Source organism: Lithobates pipiens, unplaced genomic scaffold, assembly GCF_037356315.1.
Source record: "Lithobates pipiens isolate NorthernLeopardFrog02 unplaced genomic scaffold, aLitPip1_a1.2 Scaffold_22, whole genome shotgun sequence".
In the NCBI taxonomy this organism is placed as follows: Eukaryota; Metazoa; Chordata; class Amphibia; order Anura; family Ranidae; genus Lithobates; species Lithobates pipiens.
In genome coordinates, this window is record NW_027507784.1 from 124,439,846 (window position 1) to 124,456,512 (window position 16,667).

The 16,667-nt window shown below is 43.0% G+C and overlaps 1 protein-coding gene across 2 annotated transcripts in view; it reads right to left on the reverse strand.

The window, feature by feature from the left end:
* SH3BP4 (SH3 domain binding protein 4) overlaps positions 1-16,667 on the reverse strand; it is a 76,250-nt gene that overhangs the window by 22,881 nt on the left and 36,702 nt on the right. For both annotated transcript variants that reach the window (XM_077448218.1, XM_077448219.1), the window contains one exon: positions 7,365-7,569. In XM_077448218.1, the coding sequence (XP_077304344.1) occupies positions 7,365-7,482 (118 nt within the window). In that variant the 5' untranslated portion in view covers positions 7,483-7,569. The remainder of the gene's footprint in view (positions 1-7,364; positions 7,570-16,667) is intronic.

The window sequence follows — 16,667 nt, forward strand, 5'->3', positions numbered from 1 at the left end:
GCCAAAAAGCACTGCAAAAACGAGTGGCACTTTAGCACCAACGACCGGGTGCTGCAGTGTGAAAGCAGCCTAAAAGCGCCCCACTGTTGGGCAAAAAGTGCTGCAAAAACGAGTGGTGCTTTACTGCCAAACGGTCGGGCACTGCAGTGTGAAAGTAGCCTTAAGGTGGGCACAATAGGAGTTATTTTGCCATAATGTGCATTATTGCACACTATGGTAGAAGTCCCCTGATGTAGATTTTGGTGCGCTATAATGCGCAAAACCATGTGTAAAGACCAGGAACTCATTTAAAGTGTATCTAAAAGAAAAACGTTTTTTTTCTGCCATTTTGGGTAGAGTAAGGGAGGGTTATAACCCTGTACAGCTTTTTTTTTTTTGGTGATGTGGGCGATGATATGATCCTTCCATGATATATACAGAGTGTTAACTCCTTGGTGCCATCGTAACACATAGGCGGCGGCAAAGTGGGTGGACCCTAACACAAGGTATCCATAGATGGCCAAGATTTTGTGTGCTACGAATACTCATTGTGCGCACCCAGCACAGTGACCGAGCTGTTATAGATCGCTCTTGGTCTGATCAGCTCTCAATCATGTGACCATTGTGACAGTCAATCACAATGGTCATGTGATCAGGAAGTCCGTTTCCCCCTCCTCCTACCTGTATAGAACTACTTAAAAGGAATGCAAGAGTTGGATGGGAAAGGGTTAAAATACATATGTAGATGCTGCTCGTGTTTTTTTTTTTTTTATATAAATGCAGGCTGGATTTTCTGCTCGGTAACCACAATTTGTTATTTACTGTTCTTCACTTCCTAGGCCAATTTGGAAGGATTTGATAAATATCTAATCCTTTGACAGTGCAGATCCTAGACATATACATGTTCATAGATGGATAAAATAAAGAATACATTTCCAGATGGTTGGATAATTATTCTCTGGAGATGCCCATTTAAGAAATGTTATCAGTACAAATGATCATTTTAGGCAGTTACAGTCTAAAAGATATCCGGCTACTGTTCATAGTGCAAATGATGGGAACAGTCTAACCAGTTACCCTCAAATCGAACACGTCACAATAAATGACTGCAACTGTGTTCCTGTTGATCATTCACTTACACTCATACATTAGGCATTACTGAAAGAGTGATTCTAGTCAACACGTGAAAGAAAATAATTAAACAATTGCTATAATGTCCAAAATTACATACTAGAACATATGATCAAAAGCAGGGAACAGGAAACATGTAAAAAAAAAAAAAAAAAAAAAGTTATTCCGGCCATAGACAGATCAAAATTTGATCGGTTCAGCAGTAACCAGACGACTTTCAATCAATCAGTCTATGGGCAGGCTGGTTGTACTCAATTTGATTGATCCATCAACTTCAGCACAACCAGCCCGTTTTTTATTTTTATTTTTTATTTGACCGATCACTACCATCAGCCATAATTGCCAGCAATGATCATTATATTCTGCAGGTGGGGAAGGCTTCCCATCGCCAGAACACAATAGCGCTGCAGGAGGGATTCCCCCAACAATGATTGTGTTGATGGAAGAATCAAGCAATTTTCTTTAAAGTGGTTCTAAAGGCCTGAGGTTTTTTACCATCCTGCATTTTATGCAGGATGGTAATAAAATAAACAAACACAACACACCTATGTGCAGCAGCCCCCCTAATACTTACTTGAGCTCCATCGGGATCCAGCATGGTGCACAAAAGCCTCTCTGGGGACTCTGCCTCCCGCTGCTGTCAGACAGTGAGCAAATGAGGAGAGAGGGTGCAGGGCCAAGCCACTACTCTAAATGGAAAAGCAGAGCAGCGGCTCGGGAGCAAGCCTCCTTGGGTGAACCCCTAGAAAGCTGCTTGCTCGGGGGGGGGGGGGGGGTCTTGGGAGGCAGGAGGGGCCAGGAGCACCGCCGGTGGAACAGAGAAGAGGATCGGGGCTGCTCTGTGCAAAAGTGCTGCACAGAGCAGGTAAGTGACAGGTTTGTTATTTTTATTTTTTTTAATTGCCTTTAATATCACTTTAATTCAGCTTGTGAATGAAAGAAATAAAATTGCATAATGAATGGCCTACCTTACAGCATTTTTATTTTTGATTGTAACGGGAAATCCCTAGTTGTCACTGGAATGCTCTTCCCCACTGGAAGATGTACCTTTAAAGCCTTTAAAATACTCTATACACATCCTCTACTTAATGACCCTCTAATCTGTTTTTCATAAAATTCTTTCTTGCTGTGTCTTTCTGCCGCCTTGTAACGTTCTCTTTGAAAGCTCACAGATGACAAGACCATCCAATGGGAAGGAAAAAAAAAATGGAAATTCCTAGCATTTAAGAGTTACAAGGTTTTATAACATGAATAAATAGCACTGGTCTGTGCTGCACAATTAAAGACGCACTGATGGATGAACTGAACTATACCCATTTAGAGGAAATGGTCATTTCATGCAAGGGAATTAAAAAGGAGAAGTATGGCAATCGGGGGGTTATTGCAGTTGTATAGTTGCCTAGGTGGATGCAGCATCTGTCCCCCGGTGTCTCTGCACTGAGAACCGAGCCATTGAACACCGCCGATCGCTTGGTTCTCTCGGCTTCCCCAGAAGAGAGCTGCTGCCTGTCAGCATCTCTCCTGCTCTGCTCTTCCACACTCACTGGAGCGCTGCGATGTGGAGGGGTGGGGAGCGCTGCGATGTGGAGGGGTGGGGAGCGGCCGTCTCAGTGGCTTGCCGAGAGGCTGAGACGGCCATCAGTCCAGGCACCTGGCCGATCCAGACTTACGGAGTTGGAATGATCTGTGTGACGTCAGACCTCTCTGCTAAAAACAGGTCACAGATGTGCAAAACTAATTGCACTCCTGCGACCCATAGGAGGAGCTAAGCCAAAAAAGCTCAGGCTGGACTTCTTTAAAGTGGTAGTAAACCCGCTGAAATGTATTATTTTTTTCATACCTGTAAGGGAAAAGGCATAATGAGCTAGTATGCACCGCATACTAGTACATTATGAAACACTTACCTTAGAACGAGGCCCTGACATATCGCCTGATGCACGCAGAGGGAGCCGACATGTTCCCTCGGCATGTCTTCCGGATATCGTGGCTCTGGCGCTGTGTGTGGCCGGAGCCGCGTTATCGTCAATCCCACGCATGCTCGCGGGAGATTTCTTCCCAGCGGGGTCTGGCGTCTGCCGGGCTTCCAGCCGAGAAACGCCTCTGCAGTGAAGGCTCATTGCCAGGGGAATATCTCCTAAACCATACAGGTTTAGGAGATTTTTTTTTTTTTTTTTACCTACAGGTAAGCCTTATTATAGGCTTACCTGTAGGCAAAAGTAAAAAAATTTACTATACAACCACTTTAAAGTCTGTAAAGCGGGTCAACTCACTAACCTGTACAAGTTCTTTCAAACTCACCTTGAAAGTGTACAAGTGATTTTATCTAACAAGTTTCATGGGCAATTTAAATGGAAGCCTTAATCTCTCATGAAATCATAGTTTTGTTTATGGAACATAAAGTCCAAACAGGTATTTATGATACAGAAGCACCAAAGAACAAAAAAAAAAAAATAAAAAAAATAAAGTTTGCTTTAAAGGGGTTGTAAAGGTAAATGTTTTTTCACCTTACTTCATTCTATGCATTAAGGTGAAAAAACATCCGACAGTCCCGGCGCCCCCAGCCCCCCGTTTTACTTACCTCACCCCTCGAAAGTCCCGCGCTCGTCCCCCCGACATCCTTTCCACCGTTCAGCCTGGCCGCTGATTGGCTGGAGTGGATGGAAAGCAGCGCAGCCATTGGCTTGCGCTGCTGTCAATCACATCCACTGATGCGGAGCGCCGGGGGGCGGGGCCGTGTGATACAGCGAGCGGCTATAGCCGCCGGCTGTATCACGGGAGCGTGCCCGCAGATGCTTCTCACCATGCGAGGGAGCTCAAAACGAGCTGCACAGTGGAGGCAAGTATAACGTTTTTTTTTTTTTTTTTTTTTTTTTAAATAACAAATTCACTTTACAATCCCTTTAACTGATTATAAAATGTGCAAGCTGAATCTTGGTTTCAATTCTTAACCCCCCCCCCCCCAGACTGACAATGTTTCTGTGCCTCCTGTGCTCATTCCTCCAGAGAGTGGTCTCTCACTAATGCAAGAGGTGTGTTACGGGCCAGACCACCAGGTAAAAACCAGAGAAAAGAAAACTGATGCAGCCACCACCACTAATAATTGGTAAGCTGCAATATAATACATTTTTTGTTTCAATACCACTTTAGGGGGGTAACACCCAAAAAGGGGTAGCTCTGCTTGTTTGCATCTCCCCCACCCCCACTCTGCTGCAACTCACGCATGAGCAGTAGGAAACAGGCTGTGAAGCTTCACTTCCGGTTTCCCTTTCTAGAGATGCCGGAGCCTGCACCTGAGGCCGATTGAAGTATCAGTTTAGGTGAGGATGTTGTTGGATCCCTGGACAGGTAAGTCAGCAGCTACAGTATTTGTAGCGGCTCACTTTTTTTTTTTTAGGAGGAGCCTGGAGGTCCTCTGAAGTCATCATAGTAGTGGATTTTCTTTAAAAACACAACCATGGTACTACCACAGTTCATCCTAAAGTAAAAACGTACTACACTGAGATTACTTTCACAGCAACCAGGAAGAGACAAAGCTCATTCATTTCAGACCTCTCATATATCGATACGCATGTATCTACAGAATTCACTTTTCCAAAAGCACGTCTTGTGAATTCTGCCTGCTGCCCCTATCTGGCTATGAGAAAAGCGCTGATGTGTATTTTAAGTGACCTTGGTGATAGTCCCAGGCCTGCAGTACAGCAACTGCTGCTCTTTGAAGTCCATGCAAGAACAAGGACAAGGACATTGACCTTCTCTTCACACCAAAGCAAGCTCTTTATTTTCTGGATAAAAATTGGGTCCTTAGTGATGTACTCACTTAATATGCTTAGAATGCCACAATATTAGACAATGGGTTAAATCAGATACAAAAATATGGGGATTACAGCAGTGAGATTTCCCCACACTAATTTGTGTGCCCCCTAGAAGGTCAGAACAAAGGGGTCACCTTCACAGCTGGACTCTCCAATTAGTGTCTTCTACATTACGGAGAATCCATTAGTGGAGCAGGACACAATATGGCTTTTTAATAGATCTAGTAATTCTACCAAAATATCACGTTGATAGAGTCCCTGATAGGTATAAAAAGCAAATATGTCATTCAAATTTCAGCAGCCGAGTAAATTTGAAAAAACTCTTTTTCAGCAGAGAGTCTTTTACGTAAAGAATTAGGCCTCATGTACAAAGAGCATCTGTTTAGCACCTCTGAACGCCAGAACTCCTGGGCGGAGAAAGAAAAAACACCACGCCTAAAGCCACGTTTTGCACATGCATTAAAGCACATTAAGTGTTTGAGCATTTATGGATTCCATTGGCCAGAATATTCATTTATTCTGGCCATTGGAATGCATGAACATTCAAAACTTACCTAGCGTTTAGGTGTGCACGTTTCTCTGCTTTTCAGCTCCTCTCCAGAATGCGCTTTTGAGGTTTGTTTGTTTTTTTCAGCCTGTGAACGCTCCTCCTAATATGCCTGTAAATGCATGCATGGGTACATAGGCCAATATAAAAAAATAAAAAATAAAACACACAACACCATTCCCCGCTGGGTGATCTATGTACATTATAAGAATTTTAACTGTTGCAGATTCCCAACTTTTGTTATTCTGAGGAAATCCCTGTGCGTTTGTCTGTGTCCATGTAGGAAAGCGAGTCTCTAAGGCGCCTTTGACATTGGGGTGGGAGCGGCGTCGGCGGTAAAACAGCGATATTTTTAGCGCCACTTTACCGTCATTTTTGCAGCACTATTCGGCTATTAGCGGGGCGGTTTTAACCCTCACTAGCGGCTGAAAAAGGGTTAAAACCACCTCTGCAGCAGCGCTATGCTGGTGGTATAGCTGCGCTGCCCCACTGATTTCAATGGGCAGGAGTGGTGGAGGAGCGGCGTATACACCGCTCCAAAGATGCTGCTAGCAGGACTTTTTCTGGCGTCCTGTCAGCGCACCGCTCCAGTGGAAAAGCCCTCGGGGGTATCACATTGGAGAGACGGCTGTTTCAGGGCGCTTTGCAGGCACTATTTTTAACACTGTAGTGCCTGCAAAGTGCCCCAGTGTGAAAGGGGCCTAATGGGATTGAATTTTTTTTTTTGTTGCAGGGATGAGTAAAATCTGACTTGTATCTTAGTGCAGACTTCTGGGAAAATTGGTGAGCCAATAACACAAGCAGGAAATTGTGTTTCTGGGGGGCGTTATGTATACATTCTGTGTACAGAACACCTCCAGGTAGCCATATTGCATTTTCAGAAAACGACAGAGTTGCAGATTGAAAAGGAAAGGTAATTTTTAATAACATTCAATGACAATATGACTTGTGTCACAACTGTAGACGCTATATATATATATATATATATATATATATATATATATATATATATATATATATATATATATATATATATATATATATATATATATAATTATTTTTTCTTTAATTGCTATCCCCCCCCCCCCCCCCATGAAAGCCTCCGGAGCAAACTATATCTTTCTGCTAAGCGAAGCCTATAGATTGAATTCGCCATTGTTGCAGACCCATGGTGAAGCGGGGATGTGCCTCCGGCACCTTCCTCCTTGCATTGCTCACAATACCTTCTGTGAAAATGAAAGGGTAGCTCTGGGCATCCTCCAACACCACAATGGAAATCAATGGAAACTCCATAATACGCTTAGAGAGTAGATTTACAATGAGCCAAAAAACAAAAAAAGGAACACAATTTAAAATGAAGAGCAACTTAGAAAAAAAAAAAAAAAATAAAAAAATTATAGAAAAATCTGAAATGTTGTTACTTGCTTCTCTACTGGCAGATTAAAAGTGAATTCCAGGTAGGTTTTTTATTTAACAAGGTAGAGATTATGACATTGCAGCTCCACCTTAGCCAATCGGAGAATACTTTGCATCCTTTGAGAAACTGCAAAGTTTTCTCTGAATTCGAGTGGGCACCCCCTTGTGGTTACTGCAGCAGGGGGCAGCCACTTGGCACAGGACCCTGAAGACAGCAAGTTGACTGTAGTAGCGGCAGCTACTACAGGGATTCTCTGCTTTCACAGGGATCGGCCAAGTATGGAAAATGCATACTTACATTACTGAAACCCATCGGAAAACTTTTAACTGAGTGATCAGCTCATCTGTTTAATCACCGTACACTCCAAGTCATAATCAGCAGCCAACCTTCCCTGCCATTTACAACAGACCTTTCCAAATCACTTGGCATGCATGGAACACTCCCTTATACATGTAAATTAGTACTAGTTATGACTCACCTTTCACATCAGTAAGGTTTGGGTCAGGAACATTGCTACTAATGTCTATCAATGTCCCCTCAGACTTGCAACGAGGCAGACCATTGGCATTCGCAGATCGAATCTTCTGAGCAGCCATCGTGTTATGGGAGCCCGCTTACTCAGGAAGTCATTTTCAGCTACTAAGAGAAACTTGTCCAGTCAACCAACCAAAAAGCAAAGGCAGCTGCAAAATAAAAACAGAGTTTGTTAGGGAAAATGTCTAAGCAATCTAAATGGGCAAGAAAAGAAAAGAAAAGAAAAAAAAAAAAAAAAAAAAAAAAAAAACCCCACACACAAAGGGCATAGGAATTCAATAAGGCTGCTGTGCCACTTTTCTGGCGTTAATACCTCGTTAATATATTTTGCCAAAATCATAAAGCATTTACAACACCGACTCGTGCATACCAGATTGAGATTAAATGCACCACTTTTACGTTGTGTCACATTGAATACTCCAAATGTAAAAGTCAGCCTAATTAAAGTGGTTGTAAACCCTTACAACCAACTGACCTACAGGTAAGCCTAGATTAAGGCTTACCTGTAGGTCCAAGAAATATCTCCTAAACCTATACGGTTTAGGAGATATTTACCCGAAGACAGCCACCGCATGCACCGTAGACAGCGGCGTGCAGGCGCACTGGGCAGGCCACAGATCGCGGCGATATGCCGCGAGTGTCGGCTCCCGTGCGCATGGGCGGGAGTGACGTCATCGTGGCTCCGACAAATCACGGCGCTGGAGCCGCAAGACCCGGAAGTCGCTCCAGGATCCATGGCAGCGGTGAAGAGGAAGACCTCTTCGGGGGCTTCGTTCTCAGGTAAGTTATTCATAATGAGCTAGTATGCTATGCATACTAGCTCATTATGCCTTTGCCTTACAGGGTGTGCTTTTTTTATTTTTATTTTGCCTTTACTTCCTCTTTAAGACCAACTTTCTTATGGCATACACAGAAAAACTGACTTAGATTGTGAAAGTGTCTCGTGCATTCTAAAAGTGGCACGGTAGCAGCCAAATTTCACCACTTTTAGAATGCAGGAAAGACACTTTTGCAAAACCTGCCTGCTCCAGTCTTTATAAATTCAAGGGAATAGCAATGCCAGTGGCAAAAATAAAAAGGATCAATAGATCTCATACATAAAAGTTCAACAGAAGCAGCTACTAATATTCACAAAAGGTTCCTAAAGGGTGCATCCAAAAGGAATAATACGGCTTCTATTTACCATCCACGCAATTGTCATTATAGGTAAACAGCTGATGACCCATTCAAGAACTACAGCTGTTGTGGCAATCTACACCAACACACATGTACAGAACCTAGGCCTACCACGTGACGATCACAAAGATATTTGATGGTGTATAGAAAGGTCTCGCATGGGCAGAAAATTTTTTTTTTGCAAAAATAACAAAATGACTGGCGTTCAAAATAAAAGTAGAATGTGTTGCTTGCGATAATTTGCTTACACATTTGCCAAGTACCGTTGATTTTCCTGGTTCTCATGAGGTTTGTCCGGAAAATGTTATCCTTGGAAACATGCAATCATCTGTACCAGTCTTTGTTTCTGCATCAGTTTCAATCTTTACATCTTCCTGGCCGATAAAAGCGACTGTTTATAGCTGACATTTAAAGTGAACCTATCCTCAAAATATAGTCTCCAGCATACCTCACTTACCTTAGGCCAGCCATACACAAAAGTGAATTTCTTTCTAGCAACCTGAAGAAATTTGCTAGACTCTCTCTCCCCCCCCCACCAAAAACAACAAATAGACAGTGTTGATATGGGAATCCCTCCTGCCAAGCCATTGTTTGTTCCCGGCGGGACCATGATTATTGCCACCATTGATAAGCACACATAAAACCCGGCATGCTGGTTGTACCCAAGTTGATCGATCAACTTGGAATGTTCAGCCTGCCCATACATGGCTTGAATCTCGGCTGGTTCCTGCTGAACCGCCCAAGGTCTGAACCGTGTATGGTCTGCCTAAAGCCCCATACACACGGGCCGAACTGTAGTGTGCACCCAGCTTTGGATTTGGGCCTCTTGCAACCCTTTACATTATAAAAGCCCTAAAAAAATAAAAATGATTTAGTGACTGATTATATGATCTTTATGGAAGAGGAGGATTAAACTATTTGAACTTCCGGCTGCAGACGATACATGAACCCCCCTGACATTTGGTAATTTGAGAGTGCCACAGAAGAGAAAAAAAAAAAGGTGACAACCTCTCAGGTACCTGCATAATCGAACAAAAGTAAAGAAGCACATGGGTGAGCCAATCTGTAGGACAACAGAAAAAAAATAAAAATAAAATAAAATAATAAAATGAGTGAAATAAGTACAGGCAGTCCGAGTTACTAACGACTCCTACTTATGAACGGACCTCAATGCCAGCTGCTTGTGCTCTACATTGGCCCTGGATACCTCCGAGCAGGTATCTTGCAGGACCAAACACATCCCACACTGCAGTACTACATGGCCAGAAGCGCCCGGAACATCCCACATCCCAGCACAGGCTGAAGTTACACTTAAAAATGCACAGTTCCGACTTACACACAAATTCCACTTATGAACACAATAGGGACTGTAGGTTTGTTCTTAACCCAGGGACTGCCTGTATTTGACCCCTTTGCAAAACAGGACTCAGTATTTGTTGGCAAGAGGTCAGACATTTCTTGTAGTTGGCCACTAGGTTTGCAAACATCTCAGGAGGGTCCCACTCCTCTTTGCAGATCCTCTCCAAGTCATTAAGGTTTCGAGGCTGGCATTTGGCAACTCTATCCTTGAGCTCCTTCCACATATTTTCTATGGGATTAAGGTCTGGAGACTGGCTAGGCCACTCCAGGACCTTAATGTGCTTCTTAAGACACTCTTTCGTTGCCTTGTCTGTGTGTTTTGAGTCATTGTCATGCTGGAATACGCATCCATGACCCATTTTCAATGCCATGGCTGAGGAAAGGAAGTTCTCACCCAAGATTTGACAGTACATGACCCCCATCCATTGTCTCTGATGCGGTGAAGTTGTTCCCTTAGCAGAAAAACACCCCCAAAGCATAAGGTTTCCACCTCCATGTTGGACGATGGGGATGGTGTTCTTGGGGTCATAGGCAGCATTCCTCCTCCAAACACGGTGATTTGATACCAAAGCTTGATTTTGGTCTCATCTGACCACAACACTTTCACCCAGTTCTCCACTAAATTATTCAGATGTGCATTAGCAAACTTAAGATGGGCCTGTACATGTGCTTTCTTGAGCAGAGGGACCTTGTGGGTGCTAAAGGATTTCAGACCTTCACGGCGTAGTGTGTTACCAATTGTTTTCTTGGCAACTATGGTCCCAGCTGCCTTAAGGTCATTGACAATGTTTTCCCTTGTTATTCAGGAATTGGGCTAGGCCCCTTAGTTCCAGTGAATGGAACCCTTAAGGTGTCAGCATACCAACACACTTTGGACAATTTCACTCTCCCAACTTTGTGGGAAAAGTCTTGGGATGGCCCTTTCCTGTTCTAACATGATTGTGCAGTTGAGCAAGTTTGGTCACAGGAGGGAAATTTGCTCGATTCCCCCATCAGCACAAACGAGTGCAGATGCAGGAATCCCTCCTGCCAGGCCATTGTCTTCTCCCTGTGGGAGGAGGCGGGGAATCCATCCCCACTGGGAGAAGATATTGATTGCGGCTATAGCAAGAGAATCCAGTTAATTGATAGATCAACTTGATACATTCAGCCTGCCCATTAACAGTTCGAATCTCAGCCTGTTCCTGCTGAACCAGCTGAGATTCGAACTGTGTATGGCCGGCCTTAGACAGATCCAGCCAAATGACATTACGCACAATGCTCCCTCAGTGAAATGTATTACACTCTGCTTTGCAAACATGTATCCAACAAGTGTTGATATATGAAGGCAATTTCTTATCATTATGAGGTATTGAGATACTGCAATGTTTATCTAACTCTCACACTTTAAAGGCATTCCTATGTAAACAGTCTCATGGTATAAACCAGAACAGAAGCCAAAAGGACACCACTACTAGATGAAGATCGTACAATTAGGAGGTAACAATTTATGGAAGGTCTGCAAAAGAAGAGAGTGACATTTAGCCAACCCTCTTTGTTACTGTGGGGCAGTTTAAAAAGTAGCATTTCAAAGGCAAAAACACCAAATGGCAGCTTCACCTGAGAATGTAACAAAGTTATGAAGAAAATGGCCACGAGATAAGGCATTATTGGCAACATATTTTCAATACATTAACAAGATACCAGTTGTGTGTGTGCACGCACGCGCATGAAATATCGTAGGAATATGACATTTCATTTAACACATACAAGCACATCACACAATAAGTTTTGATAGTTAAAAGGCGGTTTAAATAATTAGTAACATTTCATTTTTGGAGATACCCACTTCCCAAGGGGCTGTCAACACACAGTACCAGCGACTTAATTTCTTCAACACTATACAAAAGGTGATAATGGGATTTGCAGCACTGAGAGGAAAAAAAAAAAAAAAAAGTTAAATATAAAATTTGAGAAATGCATTTGCATTTCACAGTAGATTATTCACCCATAAACTCCTCAATTCATTGCCAACGTACCATGTGCAAAAAGTTGTGGTATGCTAAATAAACTTCCAAAGAAACTATTATTGTTCTGTGTTGTACAAATGAGTATGACTGCTCAGGTTGGTTAAGGTGGGACGATCGATCGATTAGCGCAGTGATGGTCGGTGTATTCTGACAGTGGAGGAGTCCTGCTCTCAGAATACAATAGCTCAGCACGGAAGATTCCTCTACCCACCTCATATGTGTGGCTGGGGGGGGGGCGGACACATTTATTTTCGTCCAAAAAAAAAAAAAAAAAAAAAGTAACGTATGGTCAGCTTTAGCCACTTTAACCACTTGCCGCCCGCCCTATAACAAAAGCACAGCGGCATAGTGGTTTCAAAAACCTGACCAGACATATGACGTGATCAGGATTTTGAGCCGCTGCGCGCCCCCGGGGGCGCGCATCGCGGCGATCGTTGCTGCGGGGTGTCAGTCTAACACCCTGCAACTACGATCTCGGTAAAGAGAGGGGGGGTCTGTGCTAATCTATTATCGGCACAGCCCCCCCCCCCCCCAGGATGCCCACACTGGACCACCAGGGATGCCACCAGACCACCAGGGATGCCCAGCACAAGGTATGCCACCCTAGACCACCAGGGATTCCAGTCAGTGCCCCAATGGGCATCACTGATTGGCATGCATTAGTACAGTATAAAAAAAAAATACAATGCTGCCTATGAGTGCCCCTCCGTGCCGCCTATCCATGCCAATTTGTGCTACCCATCGGTGCCCATCAGAGCCACCTATCAGTGCCACCTCATCAGTGAAGGAGAAAAACTTATTTACAAAGTTTTGAAACAAAAAAAAAAAAAAAAAAAAAAATTTTTCTCCAAAATTTTCGGTATTTTTTTTTTATTGGTTTAGCAAAAAATAAAAACCGTAGAGCTGATCAAATACCACCAAAAGAAAGCTATTTGTGGGAAAATTTCATTTAGGTACAGTGTAGCATGACCGCGCAATTGTCATTCAAAGTGTGACAGCGCTGAAAGCTGAAAATTGGTCTGGGCTGGAAGGTGTTTAAGTGCCCTGTATTGAAGTGGTTAAAGCGGAGTTCCAGCCTGGGGAATTTTTTTTTTTATTTTTTTTTATTAAGTCAGCGGCTACAAATACTGTAGCAGAGGCCTTTTAATGTAAGGGCACTTGCACTTACCTGTCCGGGAGCCCGTGGTGTCAGCACCAAGCCAATGCGGCCATCGGCTCTAGGTGCAGGCATTGTTAGCAAGGGAAACCAGCAGTGAACCCTTCAGGTTTCACAGCTGGCTCCCTACTGTGCATGCGTGCAGCACTTTGTGAGGCAGCAGAGGGGGGAAGGAGGATTGCCCAAATCACTCAGGGAAATGATGTACCTTGCCGCGGTGACATAGGACGCAAGTCCAGAAGGGGTGGGGGGGGGGGGTGAGAAGAAAAAAAAAAAAAAGGTACTAAACAGCCCCCAAAAAATATATTTATAGATAGATAACCCAAAAACGAGAAGGGGGGGGGGGCTGTACTATTGCTTAAGGCTCCATGCACACTGAAGCTCATAAACAGCCCATAAATTCCCCTCTATGTTGTCCTATGTGTCCATGCACACATGGACGTTTTTTCAGCTAAAAAAAAAATGCCATTACAAAAAACATTGAAACACTCACTGCAAAGCTACTGGCGTTTTTATAACATTATTTTAACGTCCAGTGTGCATAGAGCCTAAGACCGAATTGTCTTTTTTCCTGAAACGCCGCTTTAACTCCAGATCAAATATTTTACAAGGCTAGTTTAAAGTAAAAATTGAAGGGTTAAGAAAACTGCCTTTGTCTCATTGTAGACAAAACGTGTCTTGATGTTAACCCAACATTGTTGTTTTCTGTGAATTCACCACTCAAGTCAATTCAAAAGAAACATCAGCAGGGGTCAGTCTAACAAATTGCAATTCACATCAGTTTCTGGGAATCACAGGACCAGCTTAAAAAAACAAAAACAGTAAAAACCAAAACAGAGTGAAACTGCAAGCCAACAATAAAAAGGAGTATATTGTCTGCACACACTGAAACTGCAGAACAATGGCTGGAACAGCATAAATGGTGCCACACACCTTGCTAAACCCTGGGACAACAGACTCACAATCTTCATGGTATCTACAGTACATGTTTATAAAGAGATCAATGCAGTTTAGGGACCCATTCAATGACATTGGTAGTTAAGCTGCCCCAGGATTGCATGATGTATGGTTAACAGCTCATATACATGAATGCGCAATTTGCGCTGTTGTAAAGTAGATTTACATTGCATTTGACATGTGCTGCAGCAAAGTTTTGAAGGATTTCATTCAAGATACTTGAATGGGACATAACAGGACTTTCCCAAAAAAAAAAAAGAAAGATATTTGTTAGTTGAGAATATTTTTTCCTATCCTGCTCCTTCGAATTTTCTCGTCACTACAGAAAGGGAAAAAAAAATAAAATACAAACAAAACAATTCGAATCCCACTAATGATTAACACACAAAATTGCTAACAGAAATTCTGCTAAATGTGCGGCCAGACTAAAGCCCAGCCCACACAAAGTAAAAACAAATCGGACCAACAATGGCTCGGTTTTCCTTGACGTTTCACAGCAGGTCAAAACAAAGGTACTAACTGTACAAAAATTCTTGAACATCGGAGGCTTCTTTTTTGTGGCTTGTGGTTTCTGATCATGCGCAGTCTTTTACATCAGATGTTCCTCATGCGAAAACAGTACATATTAAATGAAAATCATTTTATGGAGCTTGTCCCTTCAGAAATGTGCTTGCAAAGTCTGAATCAGATGTTGAAATTTGTATTTATGCACTATAAGAAAATTGAACAATTGTTCCTTGTACCAATTTTCTCATAGTGTATAGTTTCATAGTTAGTAAGGTTGAATAAAGACACCAGTCCATCCAGTTCAACCTGAGTGAGTGTCTACCCCTATCCCTGTACATTGCACAGTCACATTGGTCCCTACCCTCAAAGAGTCCACAATCCAAGGTCCCCATTCATATACTAGGGACAATTTTGGACAGAAGCCAAATTAACCTACCTGCATGTCTTTGGAGTATATCCCACAAATGTATGGGTGTATGTGTTGCAGCGCTCATGCTTCTCATCATGTGTGTTATACAAGTAAAAACAATCTGATTGGTTGCTGGGACAACAGCTGTACTTTTGATCTTACTTCTATTTCCTTTCTATATTTTTTTATTTTTATGAAATTGGCCCCTTGATAAGCCATACATGAATCACATTTCATTTACTAAAAACACTTATTATTGAAATGCTGCTGATCTCTGGTGGCCTCTTTCCAGCCACTTCCCGTCTACATGCCCTATACAAAAGCGATGGTTGCCACCTTGGTCAGTGTCCAGACTGGAATACAAACCAGGGAAATCCAGTGCTGCAAGCCAGAAAATAATGTGCTGCCCCTACATTCCTAAATGGAATTCCAATTTCAGGTGCTGTGTGCAGAAATGGCAATATGCACATACTGGCATTACGAAAATGGGGCACCCTGGTCTCAACCCACTGGTCTATATGGCACACAAACCACAACAACTGAAAAGAAGTTGATGGGAATGTATGGGAGACAAGAGGGGATTTGGCAGCAGACCATCTGGGTCATCTCTAATTAAACAGCATTATATAATTAATTCCTGTACTGTCAGTCTGCAATTTTATAGGGCCATGTATGTTCTAATCTAAGCGGTATACCAACATCAAAAGGCCATGCAGAGAAGTTGTATGTTGTAAGAAGCAATATGTAACATATCTGAGTCCCTCTGGCTGGACTCCCTGCTCGCCTCGTCTTACCTCCTCCTCAGTAAAGCATGCAGGATCAGCGCTCTTCCGGTTTACACTCACACAATAGCTCAAAGCTATAAATACTCATTAGTTTGGGCAGACTGGGTGGGTGTAAAATGTCCAAACTCTCCCCCCTCCAGGGGATCTCTTGGGAAACTCAGCCAGTATCTGGTGAGAATTAGTGAACAGGACATCAGATTTCACCTTGGAGATCACTCCAGGCCAGTCTATTGTACACATTAAGCAAATCATATTTCACATGCTGGGAGACCACAAAGGCTCAGAGGGGTCAACACTACTGACGGGATTAAATATTAAACCCATCAGCCCCTGACACATACCCATTTGCAGAGCTATATTGTCCGTATGTGCAAAGTCAAAAAGGTATGTTTGCTGTATGTAAACATGCAAAGTAGCTCTCTATTCTTTTAAGTATATAATTATACTTTTTTTTTTTTTTCAATTACATTTATTTTACAAAGAAGGCATGTCCAGCAACAGTGCTAAGTATGACTGCTAATGAACGCACAAGATGATTTTAAAGTTGAGATCCTTGGTTTTAGGGGTGCACCCAGTGGTGTATTTTGGTTTTGTGCTGCCCTGGGCAAGGAGTAAAATTGGGCACCCCTTCATCTAAGTGTCGGATCACACTGAGGCAGCACGACAACCTCAGGCGACCTGGACATGACCGCTGTGGCGACTTTTAAAAACGACTTCTCTAAAGAAATCAGTACAAGTCGCCCCCAAAGTCATACAGGAACCTCTTTCTAAGTCGGAGCGACTTGTGTCGCTCCGATTATAAGGGTTCCATTGTACAGAACGGGATGCAACTTGTCGGGCATCTAAGTCGCCTGACAAGTCATCCCAGTGTGAACCAACCCCAACTCTG